General features: G+C 56.8%; 1 protein-coding gene across 1 annotated transcript in view; it reads right to left on the reverse strand.

The window, feature by feature from the left end:
* Bcl7a (B-cell CLL/lymphoma 7A) overlaps positions 1-13908 on the reverse strand; it is a 16614-nt gene extending 2706 nt beyond the window's left edge. The window contains exons 1-4 of the mRNA XM_013023072.1: positions 13895-13908; positions 13383-13464; positions 10836-10932; positions 7697-7864 (exon numbers count right to left, since the gene is read on the reverse strand). Of these exons, the coding sequence (XP_012878526.1) occupies positions 7697-7864; positions 10836-10932; positions 13383-13464; positions 13895-13908 (361 nt within the window). The remainder of the gene's footprint in view (positions 1-7696; positions 7865-10835; positions 10933-13382; positions 13465-13894) is intronic.
* Between the last annotated feature and the right edge of the window lie 746 nt (positions 13909-14654).

The following is a 14654-nucleotide window of genomic DNA, read 5'->3' on the forward strand; positions in this document are numbered from 1 at the left end:
CCCTCGCGCGGACTGTCCGCGAGCGCGCGGCGGGGCGGGGCGGGGCCGGAGGGGGAGGGCGCCCAGCCCTCCGTGACGTCACCCAGGCGTCTCGGCCAATCGCACGCCCGCCTCGGCCTCTTAAAGTCGCAGGCGAACCTTCCCTTAAGCAGGCGGACAAAAAAAAAAGAAAAAGAAAAAGAAACCAGAAGCCACGCCTCCGTTCCGCCCCACTCTCACTCTCCCACTCCCTCCCCCCAGGCGAGGGCGTGGCGAGACCCAGGCCCCGCCCCTTTCCTGCTTGGGGGAAGGGGGAGGAGTCGGAGCTTCTGGTCCCCGCCCCCTGCCCCGCCTGGCTCCGCCCCTGCCCTGGGAGAGCGGCTCCGAGCTCTGCCGGGGGCCTGGCCTGCTCAGCCAGCGGCGGGTGCGGGTGGGGTGGGAGGGAGAGGGGTGGGGGTGAGGGTGGGGCTCCCTCCCAAGCCGGCTGTCCTCTGCCCAGCCGGGAACTGAGGTTCAGAGCTTCTTCCTGGTTTGCGCTCTCGTGGGCGCAGGGGTTTGAACGCGGGCCCCACGCGGGCCCCGGGCCCTCGGGGCTCTAGGCCCGCGCGGTCCCCGGGCCCTCGGGGCTCTAGGCCCGCGCGGTCCCCGGGCCCTCGGGGCTCTAGGCCCGCGCCCTAGCACCGTGAGCCACAGCGCCACTGATGGCTTTTCTTTTCCCTCGTGGTTCTTTGGAAGACCAGAGTCTCACAGACGTTCCTGCCCGGGCTGGCTTCGAACTGCGACCCTCAGCTCTCAGCCTCCTCAGTAGCTGGGATTGCAGGCGTGACCGCCGGCGCCCGGCTCCTTCCCGGTGGGCGTGGAGGTCACTGTCCCCATTTTATTGATGCAGAGATGACGGTTGAAACCCGGAGGTGGGGATTTCCCTAAGGCTGTGGCCGGACGCGAACATCCCCGGGGCCAAGTGAGGGCGTCCTGGGGCCAGAGAGGAAAGGAAATCGCAGTATTTTTGAATCACTCAGTCTGGGGATTGGAGCCCCGCTGCAATTCAGCTTCCTTCATTTAGTGCTAAGGGCTGGAGGGCTGGGACCCCAGGCGGGGACCCATCCTGACAACGCTATTACTGACTAGAGAGAGATGGCAGGTGAAAGCTAGCTGAGAAAAGGAAACCCTGAAGCTCACCTCACTCTGTATTTACGAATAATAATAAGTTAACACCCAGCTGCTACCAGAACCATTGCCTAAGGGCTACGGGTTGCCAGACAGCAAACCCAAGCACTTTCACACAGCTCCAAAAGAACCAAGGCCAAGCCAGCTTCAGAGCTCATGTTTGTAATGTCAGCTACTCTGGAGGCTGAAATCTGAGGACCGTGGTTCAGAGCGAGTACTGGTAGGAAGAAAGTCCATGAGACTCATCTGCAATCACACAGAGAGAGAGTTTCTTTTTCTTTTCTTTTCTTTTTCCGTAGTGGGTCTTGAACTCTGGGCCTGGGCACTGTCCCTCAGCTCTTCAGCTCAAGGCAAAGCACTCTATCACTTGAGCCACAGCGCTACTTCCAGTGTTCTATTGGTTTATTGGAGATAAGCGTCTCAAGGACTTTCCTGCCTGCCCAGTTTGGCTTTGAACCTTGATCCTCGGATCTCAGTAGCTAGGATTACAGGCATGAGCCACCAGCGCCCTGTTCTAAGTAAGGGCAGGAAATGACTTGTGTTGGGTTTTTTTTCTCCCAACTTTGACCTTATGCTAAACAAATGCTTGCTAACACTTTCACCCCGTGGGACTCTCCACTCTGAAATGCTTTTCATGAATGGATCTCAAGAACCTGTGGGAGGTCTGGGAAGGTGGCTCAGTGGTAGAGTGCTTGCCTTGCATGCATGAGACCCTGGGTTCGATTCCTCAGCACCACATAAGCAGAAAAAGCGGGAAGTGGGGCTGAGGCTCAAGTGGTAGAGTGCTAGTCGACAGCTGAAAAACTGAGGGACAGCGCCCAGGCCCAGAGTTCAAGCCCCATGACTGACAAAAGAAGAAAAAAAGAACCTATGGGAATCTGAGGGAAGCCCTCATCCATTCTCGGTGACACGGTGGCTGTCTGCCTCTGGACTCCAGCTCCTACTCTTGTAAGTAGTAACTTAAAAGGTGCTTTTGCTGGGTCCTAGGGGAATGAGCTGGAAGGCCTCCCTGCCCTGTGCCTGTGTCTTTGGGTCTGAGCTGTTCTCTATTCTTGGCTGCCTTGCCCTTGCACTCACCTTGGGCTCCGGGAAGAAAGAGAGGATTCTGTGAGGAAAGCATCTGGGGTGGGAGGCGAACTCTCAGATAGGCAGAACCTTCTTATCATGGCCAGGAAAACAGCCCCAACTCGGGAGACCCTGAGAATTCCTCCAGGTGATCTTCACCATCACTTAGATAAGGTCACCCAGACTATTTTAACTACGCATATCTTTCTAATCCCAATTTCACCCCCTAGTTCTACTCATCTATTCTCCCACCCAGATGGCTGGAGATGTGCTGGAGAGCTGTCTGCCTCCCGCTGCCCCCTGGTGCTGCCGGACAATAAACCTCCCTTCGCCCTCCCCTGGCTCTATTGGTCATCTGGGGGCTGGTGACTAAACTTAACTTGGGACTCCTGGACTTTGGGCTTAAAGCCTAAATATCTGATTTCTCTCCAACTAACCAGCAAAAGACCAGGAGTAGAAGTGTGCCTCAAATGTAGACCAGCCTTGAGTAAAAAAGCTAAGTAGGAGCACAGGACCTAAGTTCAAGCCCCAGTACTAGCTTGTGCACACACATATGCACACGCGTTAAATGAATAAATAATAAATAAACAGCAGTAGCTATTTTAAAATGTCAGCTAAAACAGTAGCTGGAGCCTCTATAGCTACAGATGAACCTGAGGCGGGAGGATCGAGCTCCAGTGCCAGCAATGAATAAATGGGTCTGGGAAGACCAGCATGGCGGCACATGCCACATCCCGCCACTGGGAAAACTAAATCAGGAGAATGGCAATGTCCAGGCCAGCCTGGACTGTCCAACAAAAACTCCTCCAAAAGAGGAGGAGAAAGAAAGAAAGGGGGCTGGGAAGGTGGCTCAGTGGTAGAGCACTTGCCTTGCATGCCTGAGGCCCTGGGTTCGATTCCTCAGCACCACATAAGCAAAAAGAAAAAAACCGGAAGTGGCGCTGTGGCTCAAGTGGTAGAGCGCTCGCCTTGAGCTGAAGAGCTGAGGGACAGCGCCCAGGCCCAGAGTTCAGCCCCACGATCGACCAAAAAAAAAAAAAAAAGCTGAGGGACAGCTCCCAGGCTTTGCTTTCAAGCCCAGTACTGGCACAACCAAGAACAAAAATTCAAGCAATTGTAGTTGAGCCACACTCAGCCTGTTTTGCATTGGATTTTTCTTCAGCTAGCAACCCCCCCTCCTTTGTGTTACTCCTGATGCATGAGCTCAGGGCTTGAGTGCTGTCCTGGAGCGTTTTTTGCTGAAGGCTAGTTATCACAGTTCCACTTCTGGCTATTTTGGTGCTTAACAGAGACTTTCCTGCCTCGGCTGGCTTTGAACCCTGATCCTCAGATCTGAGCCTCCTCAGTAACTAGGCATGCGCCACTGGTGCCCAGCAGATAGAGCCTCTTGATTTTGCCTGGACTGGCCTTGAATTGAAGTTCTATCTCTCCAGAGTGGCTGGAATTGCAGGCATGTGGCATCACGCCCGGCTCAAATAAATATTTGAACGTTAATGTTCACAACAGCACTATTCAAAATAGGCCAAAGGTGGGAACAGCCTACCCGTAAATGGGCTGAATGGATAAACAGGAGGTCTGTCCATCAGATGGAGCACTCTTCTGTCAGAAAGACTGAACTGCAGCACTGAAATGCACCCGTGGGTGAACCTGACGGGAGGCTAACTCTGCAGAAGCCGGAAGCAAATGCGTGTGGCCCGGAGGGGACGCTGTCTCCCAGGCCCTGCGCGGGGAAATCACTCCACACGGACCGGAAGCCGAGCGGCGGTATCAGGATGGGGGACAGGATGAGAGTGAGGGACTGGAGAGTAGGGAGTTTCTTTTTCGGGTGAACTAAAGAGGTGTTGGCACAACATAGCGAAGGTTCTACGTGCCAATCGCTGTGCACTTGAAAACGGTGACAGCGTTTTCTCCCGTGGGCCCTGGGGAGTGAGCCCTGGGGCTAAGCCCGGCTCTGCATCAGGAGAGCGGCTGTCTCCGGTGCACCCCCCTCTGCCCCCCTTGACCTTTCTTGGGGTTTGCAGAGAGCAGAGGCCTTGGGCCGGGCCGGGCTGTGGGCGCAGGGAGCTGAGGCAGGCTGCTGAAGTACACCCAGGGGAAACTTGATTTTCCTGGGGCCTAAATTTAGTCCAGGGAGTTGGCCGTTCCGTCACTGCCTGAGCTCACGGCGTGGTAAACAAGTTCATGGCAAGGTCAGCGGAGTGGCTGCGGCACCCAGCGGCTCCCCAGCCTCTCACCTGTGCCGTTCCTGCGCCCCGACGGCGGGGCGCAGGCCCCGGGCCTGGGGGCCAGGAGAGGACCCTGGCGTGGGTCCAGTCCAAGCCTGGAACGCCTGGGGGTGGGGCTGCACAGAGGAGAGGGTGTGAAATGCGTGGCGACACGCCTAGCGACACGCGTGCAGCCCCCAAACACACTCCTGCGTCTGGGATCTGACGGGCCCTGGGTGGCAAAGGGATCCCCAGACTCAGGAGAAGCGGGCGTCAGGCAGACACCATGAGGGAGGGAACAAAGCTGGGGCACGCCCACAGACGTGCCTGTGCCCGCCCGCACCCCAGCTGCATGCAGCCCGCCGCCGCCGCCGCCTCCGCCGCCACCCTGTAGGGTGGCCACTTCTATCCGGCCCATTTTAGGAACCAGGAAACAGGAGGTGCACGGGGGGGGGGTGACTGGGGGTGAGGGGTGGCCGCCTGCCCAGGGCCACATAGTTAAGGACGCCAGCCAGGACCCTGGCTCAGGAAGCCCGGGGTGCCGTGTAGCCCGAGCTGTGAGGGGAGGGCAGGCGTGAGCAGCGTGCTTCCCTCGGGGACACTGGCCTCCAGTCGGAGCACCCCGGGGTGCTGCTGGCTTCCTTTCCTGCAGGGTCACCCCTCCTCCATCTGGGGAAATATCGGCCCTGAGAATTCCTGCTACATGTAGCTACACTTTAGTTCCATCCACCTGTGTGTGTGTGTGTGTGTGTGTGTGTGTATGCAAGTGTGTGTGTGTGTGTGTTGCTAGACAAGCACCATGACCAAATAGGTCTCCTGCAGGGCACAGGTTCCGTACGAACCTGCACAAAGGTACAAAGACACAGGGTGGGAAACTCCCTAGAGGACTGAGCATTTAAAAGAAAACAAAAATGGTGGCCATGCCTGTAATCTTAGCTTCCTGGGAGGAGAAGACTGGGAAGACCAATGGTTCCAGGCCAGCAAGAGATGGGGATAAGAAAGTTCTAAAGGGGCTGGGAAGGTGGCTCAGTGGTAGAGTGCTTGGCTTGTATGCATGAGGCCCTGGGTTCAATTCCTCAGCACCATATAAGCAGAAAAAGCTGGAAGTGGCGCTGTGGCTCAAGTGGTAGAGCGCTAGCCTTGAGCTGAAGAGCTAGGGACAGCGCCCAGGCCCAGAGTTCAGGCCCACGACCCGCAAAAAAAAAAAAAAAAAAAGAGAGAAAGTTCTAGAGCCGGGCGCTGGTGGATCACGCCTGTAATCCTAGCTACTCAGGAGGCTGAGATCTGAGGATCACAGTTCAAAGTCAGCCTGGACAGGAAAGTCAGTGACTCTTATTTCCAATAAACAACCAGAAAACTGGAAATGGTGCTGTGGCTCAAGTGGTAGAGCACTCACATTGAGCTGAAGAGCTGAGCGACAGCGCCCAGGCCCAGAGTTCAAGCTCCATGACTGACCAAAAAAAAAAAAAAAAAGGATCGGGATAAGAAAGTTCTAGAGACCCTATGCCAACCAATAGCTATGCACAGTGAAGTATACCTGCCAGTTATAGCAGGAAGAATATACTGGAGGATCATAGTCCAGGCCTGCCTGGGCACAAAGCAGGACCTTATCTTAAAAATAACCAGAAGCAGAATGCCGGTGGCTCACGCCTGCGATCCTAGCAACTCAGGAGGCTGAGATCAGAGGATGGTGGTTCAAAGCCAGCGCAGGCAGCAAGGTCTGTAAGATTCTTGTCTCCAATTAAATGCATACCAAGAAGCCAGAACTGGAGCTGTGGCTCAAGTGGTAGGGTGCTGGCTTTGAGTACAAAAGCTCAGTGACAGTGCCCAGAGCCTGCGTTCAAGCCCCAGGACTGGCACAAAATAAATAAAATTAAATAAAAAAGAATAGAGGGAGAGAGGAAAAAAAAAAAGGTCTGGAAGTGTGGCTCAAGTAATACAGTGCCTGTCCAGCCAGCGTGAAGCCCTGAGTTCAAACCCCAGTACTGGAAAAAAAAAGTAAGTTGGGAACCAATGGCCCCCAGGGGAAGTCCTGTCTGTCCCGCCCCGCGGCCAACGCTCTGCCCGCCAGGACCAGCCAGGGCTTTTGCTTTTGTGGTACTGGGGATGGCACTCTGGGGCTCACCCCAACCCTGGGCCACCACGCTGGTCCCCTGGTCCCGGAGGTGCTCTAAAAGGGGTGCTACAAACTCACGGGGTGCGGACTGGCCCAGTGAGGGGCCGCCTGCCGGGAGATGACAGCCGGGCTCCGCAGCCCCGCGCCGCAGCACTGGCTGCAGCACTGGTTTGTAAGGCGGCGGCGCCGGCAGGTGCGCTGTCCGCGGTCCTTTCCTGTCCGTCTCCACCTTCTAGACAGCTGGGGGTGAGCACCCTCCACCACACGCACCCACAGCCAACACTGAAACCGTATGCCAGTGTCGCCTTCCCTCCTTCCAAACGCACGGCGATGAACACCTGCAGCAGCAGCACGGCTCTGTACGGCGATGCTCTCGCTCTCCGGACATGCGGCCGGGGCCTGTCACCCGGCCCAGGCCTGTCATCCCCACGCGGGAGGGAGACGTGGGGCTCACGAGCGCCACAAACAAGCAAACAAGACGTATGCCAGGGCCACCATGACACGTCCCCACGCTGACAACTGACTTTCCAATGGCGACGGAAAACAATAGCTAGCTATATTCCGCCTCCCCGCACCGCCCCCGGTTCAGGCCCTGCCCGCACCCTGGCCCTCCGCTGCTGTCCTGTGCGCTGAGCTGCTCTGTCCTGTGCGCTGAGCTGCTCTGTCCTATGCTCTGAGCTCTTTAGTGATGTCACCCCCAGCTGCTGCCTGCCTCATTCCCCTGCCTGGGGAAGCACGGCGGCCTTCGGAGCTCATCACACTGGAAGCCCAAGCTCCTCTCTGACCATGTTACTTTGCTTTTATTTTACTTTATGTGGCACCGAGGAATCGAACCCAGGGCCTCATGCATGCCAGGCAAGCGCTCTACCATTAAGCCACATTCCCAGCCCCCCCTCCCCCGTGTTGCTTTTCTAGACTTCTATCCACTCTTCTCCCATCACCCCCACCCCTGCTCCTGCCTCAGGGCCTTGGCACTGCCTGCTCCTCTGCCTGCAATGCTCAGTTGGGTCGCCTCAGCGGGGATACATTCTCTTACCTCTCTTCTGCTGTCATGGTATGGGGCTGGCATGTGACAGGGCCTCCCTAAATACCCGTCCCATGACTGACTTCAGGCTGGCTGGAGGGTGACCCCTGCACATCCCTGCCCCAGAGGGCAGCGTTGTACCTTCAGTCCCGGGGTGCTCCTTCCCGTCGGTCTGCACCTCGTCGGCCTTGGCTTCGGCGCCATCACTGGGCACGGCTGTGGTGGGCTCTGGAGCGGGGCTGGAGTGGCTGCTGTTCTCCTGCTTGATGGGGGAGGCGTCCGCTATGGAGCTCTGGTTGCTGTTGTCATCTGTGTGGGGGAAGAGGGCGCAGATGACATCGGCAGCAGCGGAGAGGCAGGGGTGAGGCTCAGCCGCCCGTGCCTCAGTGCTTAGAGCCCGGCCGAAGCTCTCCCAGGAAGGCGCAGGTCGGCCGCCAGCTCCTGGCTGTCCGGGCTGCCCTGGCTCCTGTGAGGCACAGGATGCTGAGCGCGGCCTGGGCCGCCGCTGCCTGGCTCCCGCAGGGAGCACAGTGTCCAGAGGCCCGACGTGTCCTTTATATTACTATTATTGTTATTTTGCCGACGTATTTAAAATATCTAATTCTGGGCGAAGACTGCCAGAAAATGTCTGCATGGAACCACAAAGCAATATGAAGAACAGACATGATCCACGAAACCAGAACATTCCACACCTCTAGACTGACTTCGGTTACTGCACAATAACGGGGGAAGGGAGGTGTGGCTCGGTTGGTGGAGCGCCAGCCCGTAGAAGGCAGGAGGCCTTGCACACGCGCACACACTCAAAGCAAGAAAGGAGGGATCAGGGAAGATTACCGAAGATTAAAGAAACTTGAGAGAACAGAGGACGAAATATGACACATGGACATAACTTGGGTCCGCTTGGAATGTGCCCGCTGTACACACTGTGGAGCCATTGGGAAAATCTGCATATGGTCTGGGCTTTTCAAGCTATTACAGAATTACTGCTGAGTTTGTGAGACGTGATCGTGGCACAGCGGACACAGAGAAATGCCACTGGCTGGAGTGCACGCAGGAAGGGACCGGACGGTGCGGTGCGGCCTCCGACATCGGGCTTCCGAGTGCTCGCCGCAGGCTGCCCGCGGCCCTGCAGGCTGCCCTCTATGCACAAGGGCAGCACATGGCCTCCTGTTTATTTAGAAAACTTCACACACTAGAAAAAAAAATGGATGCAGCAAACATGGCCTGGTGTTTATAAAACTGCAGATACCCAAGTGGTCACTTAAAAAGTATCACTATTTAGCTGGGTGCGGTGACTCACACCTGTAATCCCAGCTACTCAGGAGGCTGAGACCTGAGGATCGAGGTTCAAAGCCATCTCAGGAGGGAAAGGCTGTGAGACTCTGATCTCCAATGAACCACCAGAAAACCACAAGTGGCGCTGTGGCTCAAGTAGTAAAGCATTAGCCTTGAGTTGAAGAGCTGAGGGACAGCGCCCAGGCCCAGGGTTCAAGCCCCACAACAACAACAAAAAAAATCACCGTCATCTGAGGTCATCTTTTCCAGTCACAGTGCACCTAGAGTCAGGGAAATTAAAAAAAAAAAAAAAGCCCCCAACATTCCTGGGTACTACTCTGTACCAGGCTCTGAGCACCTTGTTCTTCTTGGTTTGGGGGCAGTACTGGGGCCTGGCTCTCTGAGCCTCAGTTTCTTCATCTATAAAATGGAACCTTGCTATTCATGCTGTGCTGTGCCACCTTCTTAACCGTAGCTGTTAAGACTCAAAAGCTTTTTTTTTTGGTTGGTCGTGGGGCTTGAACTCTGGGCTTGAGCACTGTCCCTGTGCCCTTCAGCTCAAGGCGTGTGCTCTACCGCTTGAGCCACAGCGCCACTTCTGGTTTCCTGAGTGGTTTATTGGAGACGAGTCTCATGGACTTTCCTGCCTGGGCTGGCTTTGAACCTCAATCCTCAGATCTCAGCCTCCTGAGTAGCTAGGATTACAAGCATGAGCCACCAGCGCCCAGCTGACTCCAAAGCAGCTTTTAAGCGGTTACTGACTTGTCACGGTGACTCTCAGGCAGTGGGTATTGCTGGGCACATCCCATGGATTTAAATGCGGTGGAGGTTGAATGAGTAGCCCCGGCTCTATGGTATAGCCTGGCCTGGTCGCCTGACCTCTGTCCTACAACGTCCCCCCCCCATACCCACCCCCACCCCGTCCAGCCTCCAATCCCCAGCCAGGCCACTCTCCCAAGCCCCACTACCTACACACACATAAAAAACAAAACAGAGCATTTATGCGTGAATCTGGCTTGTGGCTTTCTGTAGGGCAGGAACGAGCGGGAGGGGTTTGAGGGCTCACTGTGGCTGGCCAGGAAGCTGGTGTTCTGAGCTGGGCTGGTTGACATGTGCGTGTGGGTTGCGGACATTTCATGAAGCCATATGAGGAAGAGAAAACAACACCAGCAAGGAGGAGACCCCAGGACACAAGTTAAATCATGCTACTGGACTACACTGCAGAGGACACAAGTCACAATTGTGTGTGTGTGCGTGTGCGTGCGCACAGTGTGCGCGCGTACGTGTGTGTATACAAACACTAGGCCTTGGCCTCAGGGCTTCTTGCTCTGGCTTAGCTTTTTTGCTTAAGGCTGGTGCTCTATTACTTGAGTCACACCTCCACTTGATAGTTAACTAGAGATAAGTCTCACAAACTTCCCTGCCCAGCTGGCTTTGAACTCTGATCCTCAGATCTCTCAGCCTTGTGAGTAGCTAGGATGACAGGCGTGAGCCACGGGTGCCTGTGGCTTTCAGGCTACAAGCTTTAAAACCAAGGCGGCCAGCAAGCCGGGCAGGCAGGGTGGGTGGAAGGCGCTGCCGGCGCTGCTGAGGTGAACTGGACGTCAGAGCCCAGTCCAGAGTGTGCCAGTAGCAGAGCAAAACGGAAGTGGTATCCCAGCCTGGGAGGAAAAAGAAACATATACCCTCCAACCCGCGCCTGGGCACACAGGGCCCATGGAAATGTCTGTGAGCTTGGTCTCGAGTGGAGAGAGGGGCTTGTATTTATATCCCTGGTTTCTCTGTGTTTCTTGGCCTGGTGCACTGGGGTAAACAAACTTGCCCTCCTTCACGGAAGCCTTCTCCTTGGCACAGAGGCCTCTCGCTCTTGCCCAGCCCTCCTACCCCTTGCCTGGAATGTGAACAAACCTGCTGGAAAAACAAAAACACAACTGAGAGTGTCGCAAAGGCTGGGCGCGCGCGCGCAGGCGCAGAGCCGCGGGCAGAGGCTCTCCGCAGCGCTCACCGTGCATGTCCATCATCCCCGGAGACGAGCTGTCCTCCGGAGTGGTCACTTCCGAGCCGCACTTCTCGTCTTTACCCTTCTTCTTATTCTTGTTTTTCTGGAGGGGAAAATGGGAGCAGAAACCAGGTCACCAAGTTGTGAGTGTGTGTGAGTGTGTGTGTGCGCGTGTGCACAGAGGCACACATGCCAACCCCGGGGAGTGGTAGGAATGTCGGATCCCTCTGGTCAACTTGGAGCCCCCAAGTGTAGGCAGCGCGGGCCGTGCCCACGCTGGAATTGGTTTCTGGGGCCAGGCCAGCTACCGTGCCCTGCAACGAATCCTGTCTGTCTGTGGGGCCATCACCTGTGGCCTGCACACCACACAGCAGAATGGCTGCTTCTCTCGGGAAAGGCCACCCACTGCCCCGTCTGAAGCCATGCCCAGAGGAGCCCGGGACCGGCCCCCTCCGCCGCCCCCCCCCCGCCAAAGCTCTGGCAGCCCGGCCCCCCGGGGGATAGAAAACCCAGAGGGGTGAGGGTGAAGGAGACCCTTTTGGTGCCATCCTATTTGCATCTTTTTTTCCATCAGTGCTAAGAATCATACAGGGCCGTGCACATGCCGGGCGGGCACGCCACCAGAGCCGCAGAGAAGCATGTTAGAAACCACCGCTGTCCATTAGCTACGCAGCCTGAGAGCTGAGCATCGCGGCTCAAAGCTAGACCAGGCAGAAGAGCCTGAGAGACTTCTTCTTTTTTTTTTAATCTCCAAAAAGCCAAAAGTAGAGCTGTGGCAACAATGTCAGTGGTAGAGTGTCAGTCTTGCGCAAAAAAGCTAAGGGCCGAGCCAGGCTCTGGTGGCTCACACCTGGAATCCTAGGTGGCTGAGATCTGAGGATCATGGTTCAAAGCCATCCCAGGCAGAAAAGTCTGTTGAAACTATTACCTCCAATAAACTATTCAGAAAAAAAAAAACCAAACAAACGTAGAGCTGTGGGTCAAGTGAAGGGGTAGAGCGCTAGCCTTGAGCACAGAGGCTCAGTGACAACACCCAGCCCTGAGTTCAAGCCACGCAACCGACCAAAAAAAAAAAAAAAAAAGCTAAGGGTCAGTGCCTCGGCCCTGAGTTCAAGGCCTAGGACCAGCACTAAATTTTTTTTTTTTTTTTAGCTTTTTCTGCTTATGTGGTACTGAGGAATCAAACCCACGGCCTCATGCATGCAAGGCAAGCGCTCTACCACTGAGCCTCCTTCCCAGCCTAGTGAAAAAATTTTAAATTAATTCATTAAAAGTAAAAGAGTTGTAATTTAAAAAAATAAAACAGTGTTACTGTATAATAATTGGGTACTGTCTACAAGAACAAAGGGTTTGTCACTTCACATCGTGGATTCCAGCCCCAGCCTTCCAGGGTTCTGAATCTACCATCTGGGGGCAGGGACCAGGAATCTGCATTTTAGTGACTGAGCTGGGCTGGCCTGGCACAGGGGAAGGAGAGAATGGGCAAAATGGAGTACTCTACCTCCTGGCTCAGAGGGGAGACGGGTTAGCACCGTGCCCTCTCCAGGTGACAGACTGCATTTGCTCAGCATAGAAACGTCACCAAGCACCCCCCAAAAAAACCAAAACAAAACAGGAGCACCAGCCCTGCCCAGCGCGCCTGCCCGGCCCGCAGCTCTGCCCCGCACTCCGGCGGCCGGTCTATTACATTTTCTCCTTGGTCATGTTCCACTTGGCACCTCCCTCATGTCTGTTTCATGCTATTCTATAATTATCTTCCCCAACGAGATTAGACATTCCTTGAGAGCAGGGAACACATCTTCTCCAATGCAACAGGCGTTTCTCTACCACCTAACAATGGCGAGGCCAAAGCCAGGAGCCGGCAGCCAGGAGCCGGGCTGCCCTGCTCGCCCGTTAGAGGCTCACGGAGGGACTGAGGCTCCCAGCAGGGACAGCACAGGCCGGCCAGCCTGTGACAGATCTCACAGTCTTAGCCCTGCTTGGAGCCCCAAGACTTGTTAGGCCAGAAAGTGAAGATGGCAGAAACGGCCACTCCAGCTCCCTCTAGTGGACGAGGCCAGCCAGACTTCCACATCCCACCGGGAACGGTTCCAGTGCCCCTGCTCCCTGTTCCCACCCCGCCCCGCCCACCCAACTCCACCATCAACCCCAACCATCAGAAGGCCCATGACCCTGGGAAAGTGGCTTCACCTCTCTAAGCCTGTGTCCTCCCTGACCTCTGAGGAGAGATCTAAAGACGATCAACTCCACAGGTGCAGCCTGAGAAGTGGGCAGTTCTGTGAAGCCTGGACCCAGGGCTGGGAGGACGGTCAGTGCTTAGTGCCACAATGGGGAGGGGGGCAGCCCTGTACCGGGTACGCTCCCACAGGCAACCCGGGCCTCAGCACAGAAGACACGGCTTACACCCCGGAGGGTGGGGCCTTGAGGGGTCGGACACAGGTCCAGCAGTCTAGACCCAATCTGGGCCCTGGCGCCTCCCGGCGGCACTGGCAGCGGGTGGCAGGCTCCCCTTCCATGGGCGGCCCCACCGCAGGAGACCAGCCTCACACTCACATCGTCAACCTTCGGCTCTGTCACGGGGACCCACTTGTAGATCCGCAGGGACGTGTCACCAACAGTCACCCACTTCTTCTCCCTGCAGAGGAGGAGGAAGAGCCTGTGATAGGGCTGCAGGGTCCGCCGCCCTCCTCCCTGGGGACAGCGCAGGTCGTGGCTCCCCCGCGGTGGCCAGGGCAGCGGGGCGGAGCGGGTGCTGGAGGACCATGCTCGCCCTGGACAAGCCACAGGGTAGGAGGAGCGCACGGCCACCCCTCGCCCCCCCCCCCCGCTGGCTAGAGTGCCAGAGGCTGGCGGCGGTGGCTGGGGGAGGCCCACCCTCCGTCCAGGGGACAGATGCCAGGGCCCCCGCTGCGAGGCAGGCTTACGGATGAGCAGAAAATGACACGCTGTGAGAAGGCAAGGTGGGGGGACAGCAATCGCTCGCTCCCCCCTGCCACTCGGCCTTCTAGATGACTGCGTGCCCTGCCCCCCCGTCACTCCCGCGCATCTGAGGTGCTTGGGGGCACCTCTCCACCACCATCTCGGGGGGGGGATCTGCTCCCTATCTTCGAGGAGCCTAGTGAGTCCGGATGCGCCCTGACACGCAGGCACAGCACAGGGCCACCGAGGGCCCCCCAAGGAAGCTCAACTCCATCCTGCTGGAACCCAGCGCTCCATGGCCCGAGGACGGTCTCCTTGCTTGGCTCTGCCCGCGTGCGTGTGCGGCCCTGGCACGCCGCCCCCCTGCCGCCCCCCACCTGTGTCACCGCAGACTTTTAGGGGCCCAAGCACAGCTCCGGCTTCTATACAGGTCTAAGTGGCAGCAAATGTCACCTCCCCACCTGACAGATAGACACCGGGGCACGTGGAGGCGAACTCGTCTTTCCAAACCTTTGATTCTGTGCTTTGTTTTGTGGGAGACCCTGTCAGGCCCCAGCCTTGCCCCTTTTATTTATTTTTTTGGGTCCAGTCGTGGGGCCTGAACTCTGGGCCTGGACGCTGCCCCTCAGCTCTTCAGCTCAAGGCTAGCGCTCTACCACTTGAGTCACGGCGCCACTTCCAGCTTTTTTCTTTTTGTTTATGTGGTGCTGAGGAATTGAACCCAGGGCCTCATGCATGCAAGGCAAGCGCTCTACCACTGAGCCACCTTCCCAGCCCCAGCCCTGCCCCTTTTAGAAGAGAGTGACTTCATCAAGGCAGGTGATGAGGGGTCCCGTGTGTCCCCCAGCCCCCCAGCTTTCACCATCTCCACTGACTCATCCGCCGTCGCTCAGCTCGGTGACTGGC

The sequence above is a fragment of the Dipodomys ordii genome, unplaced genomic scaffold, assembly GCF_000151885.1.
Source record: "Dipodomys ordii isolate 6190 unplaced genomic scaffold, Dord_2.0 Scaffold66, whole genome shotgun sequence".
In the NCBI taxonomy this organism is placed as follows: domain Eukaryota; kingdom Metazoa; phylum Chordata; class Mammalia; order Rodentia; family Heteromyidae; genus Dipodomys; species Dipodomys ordii.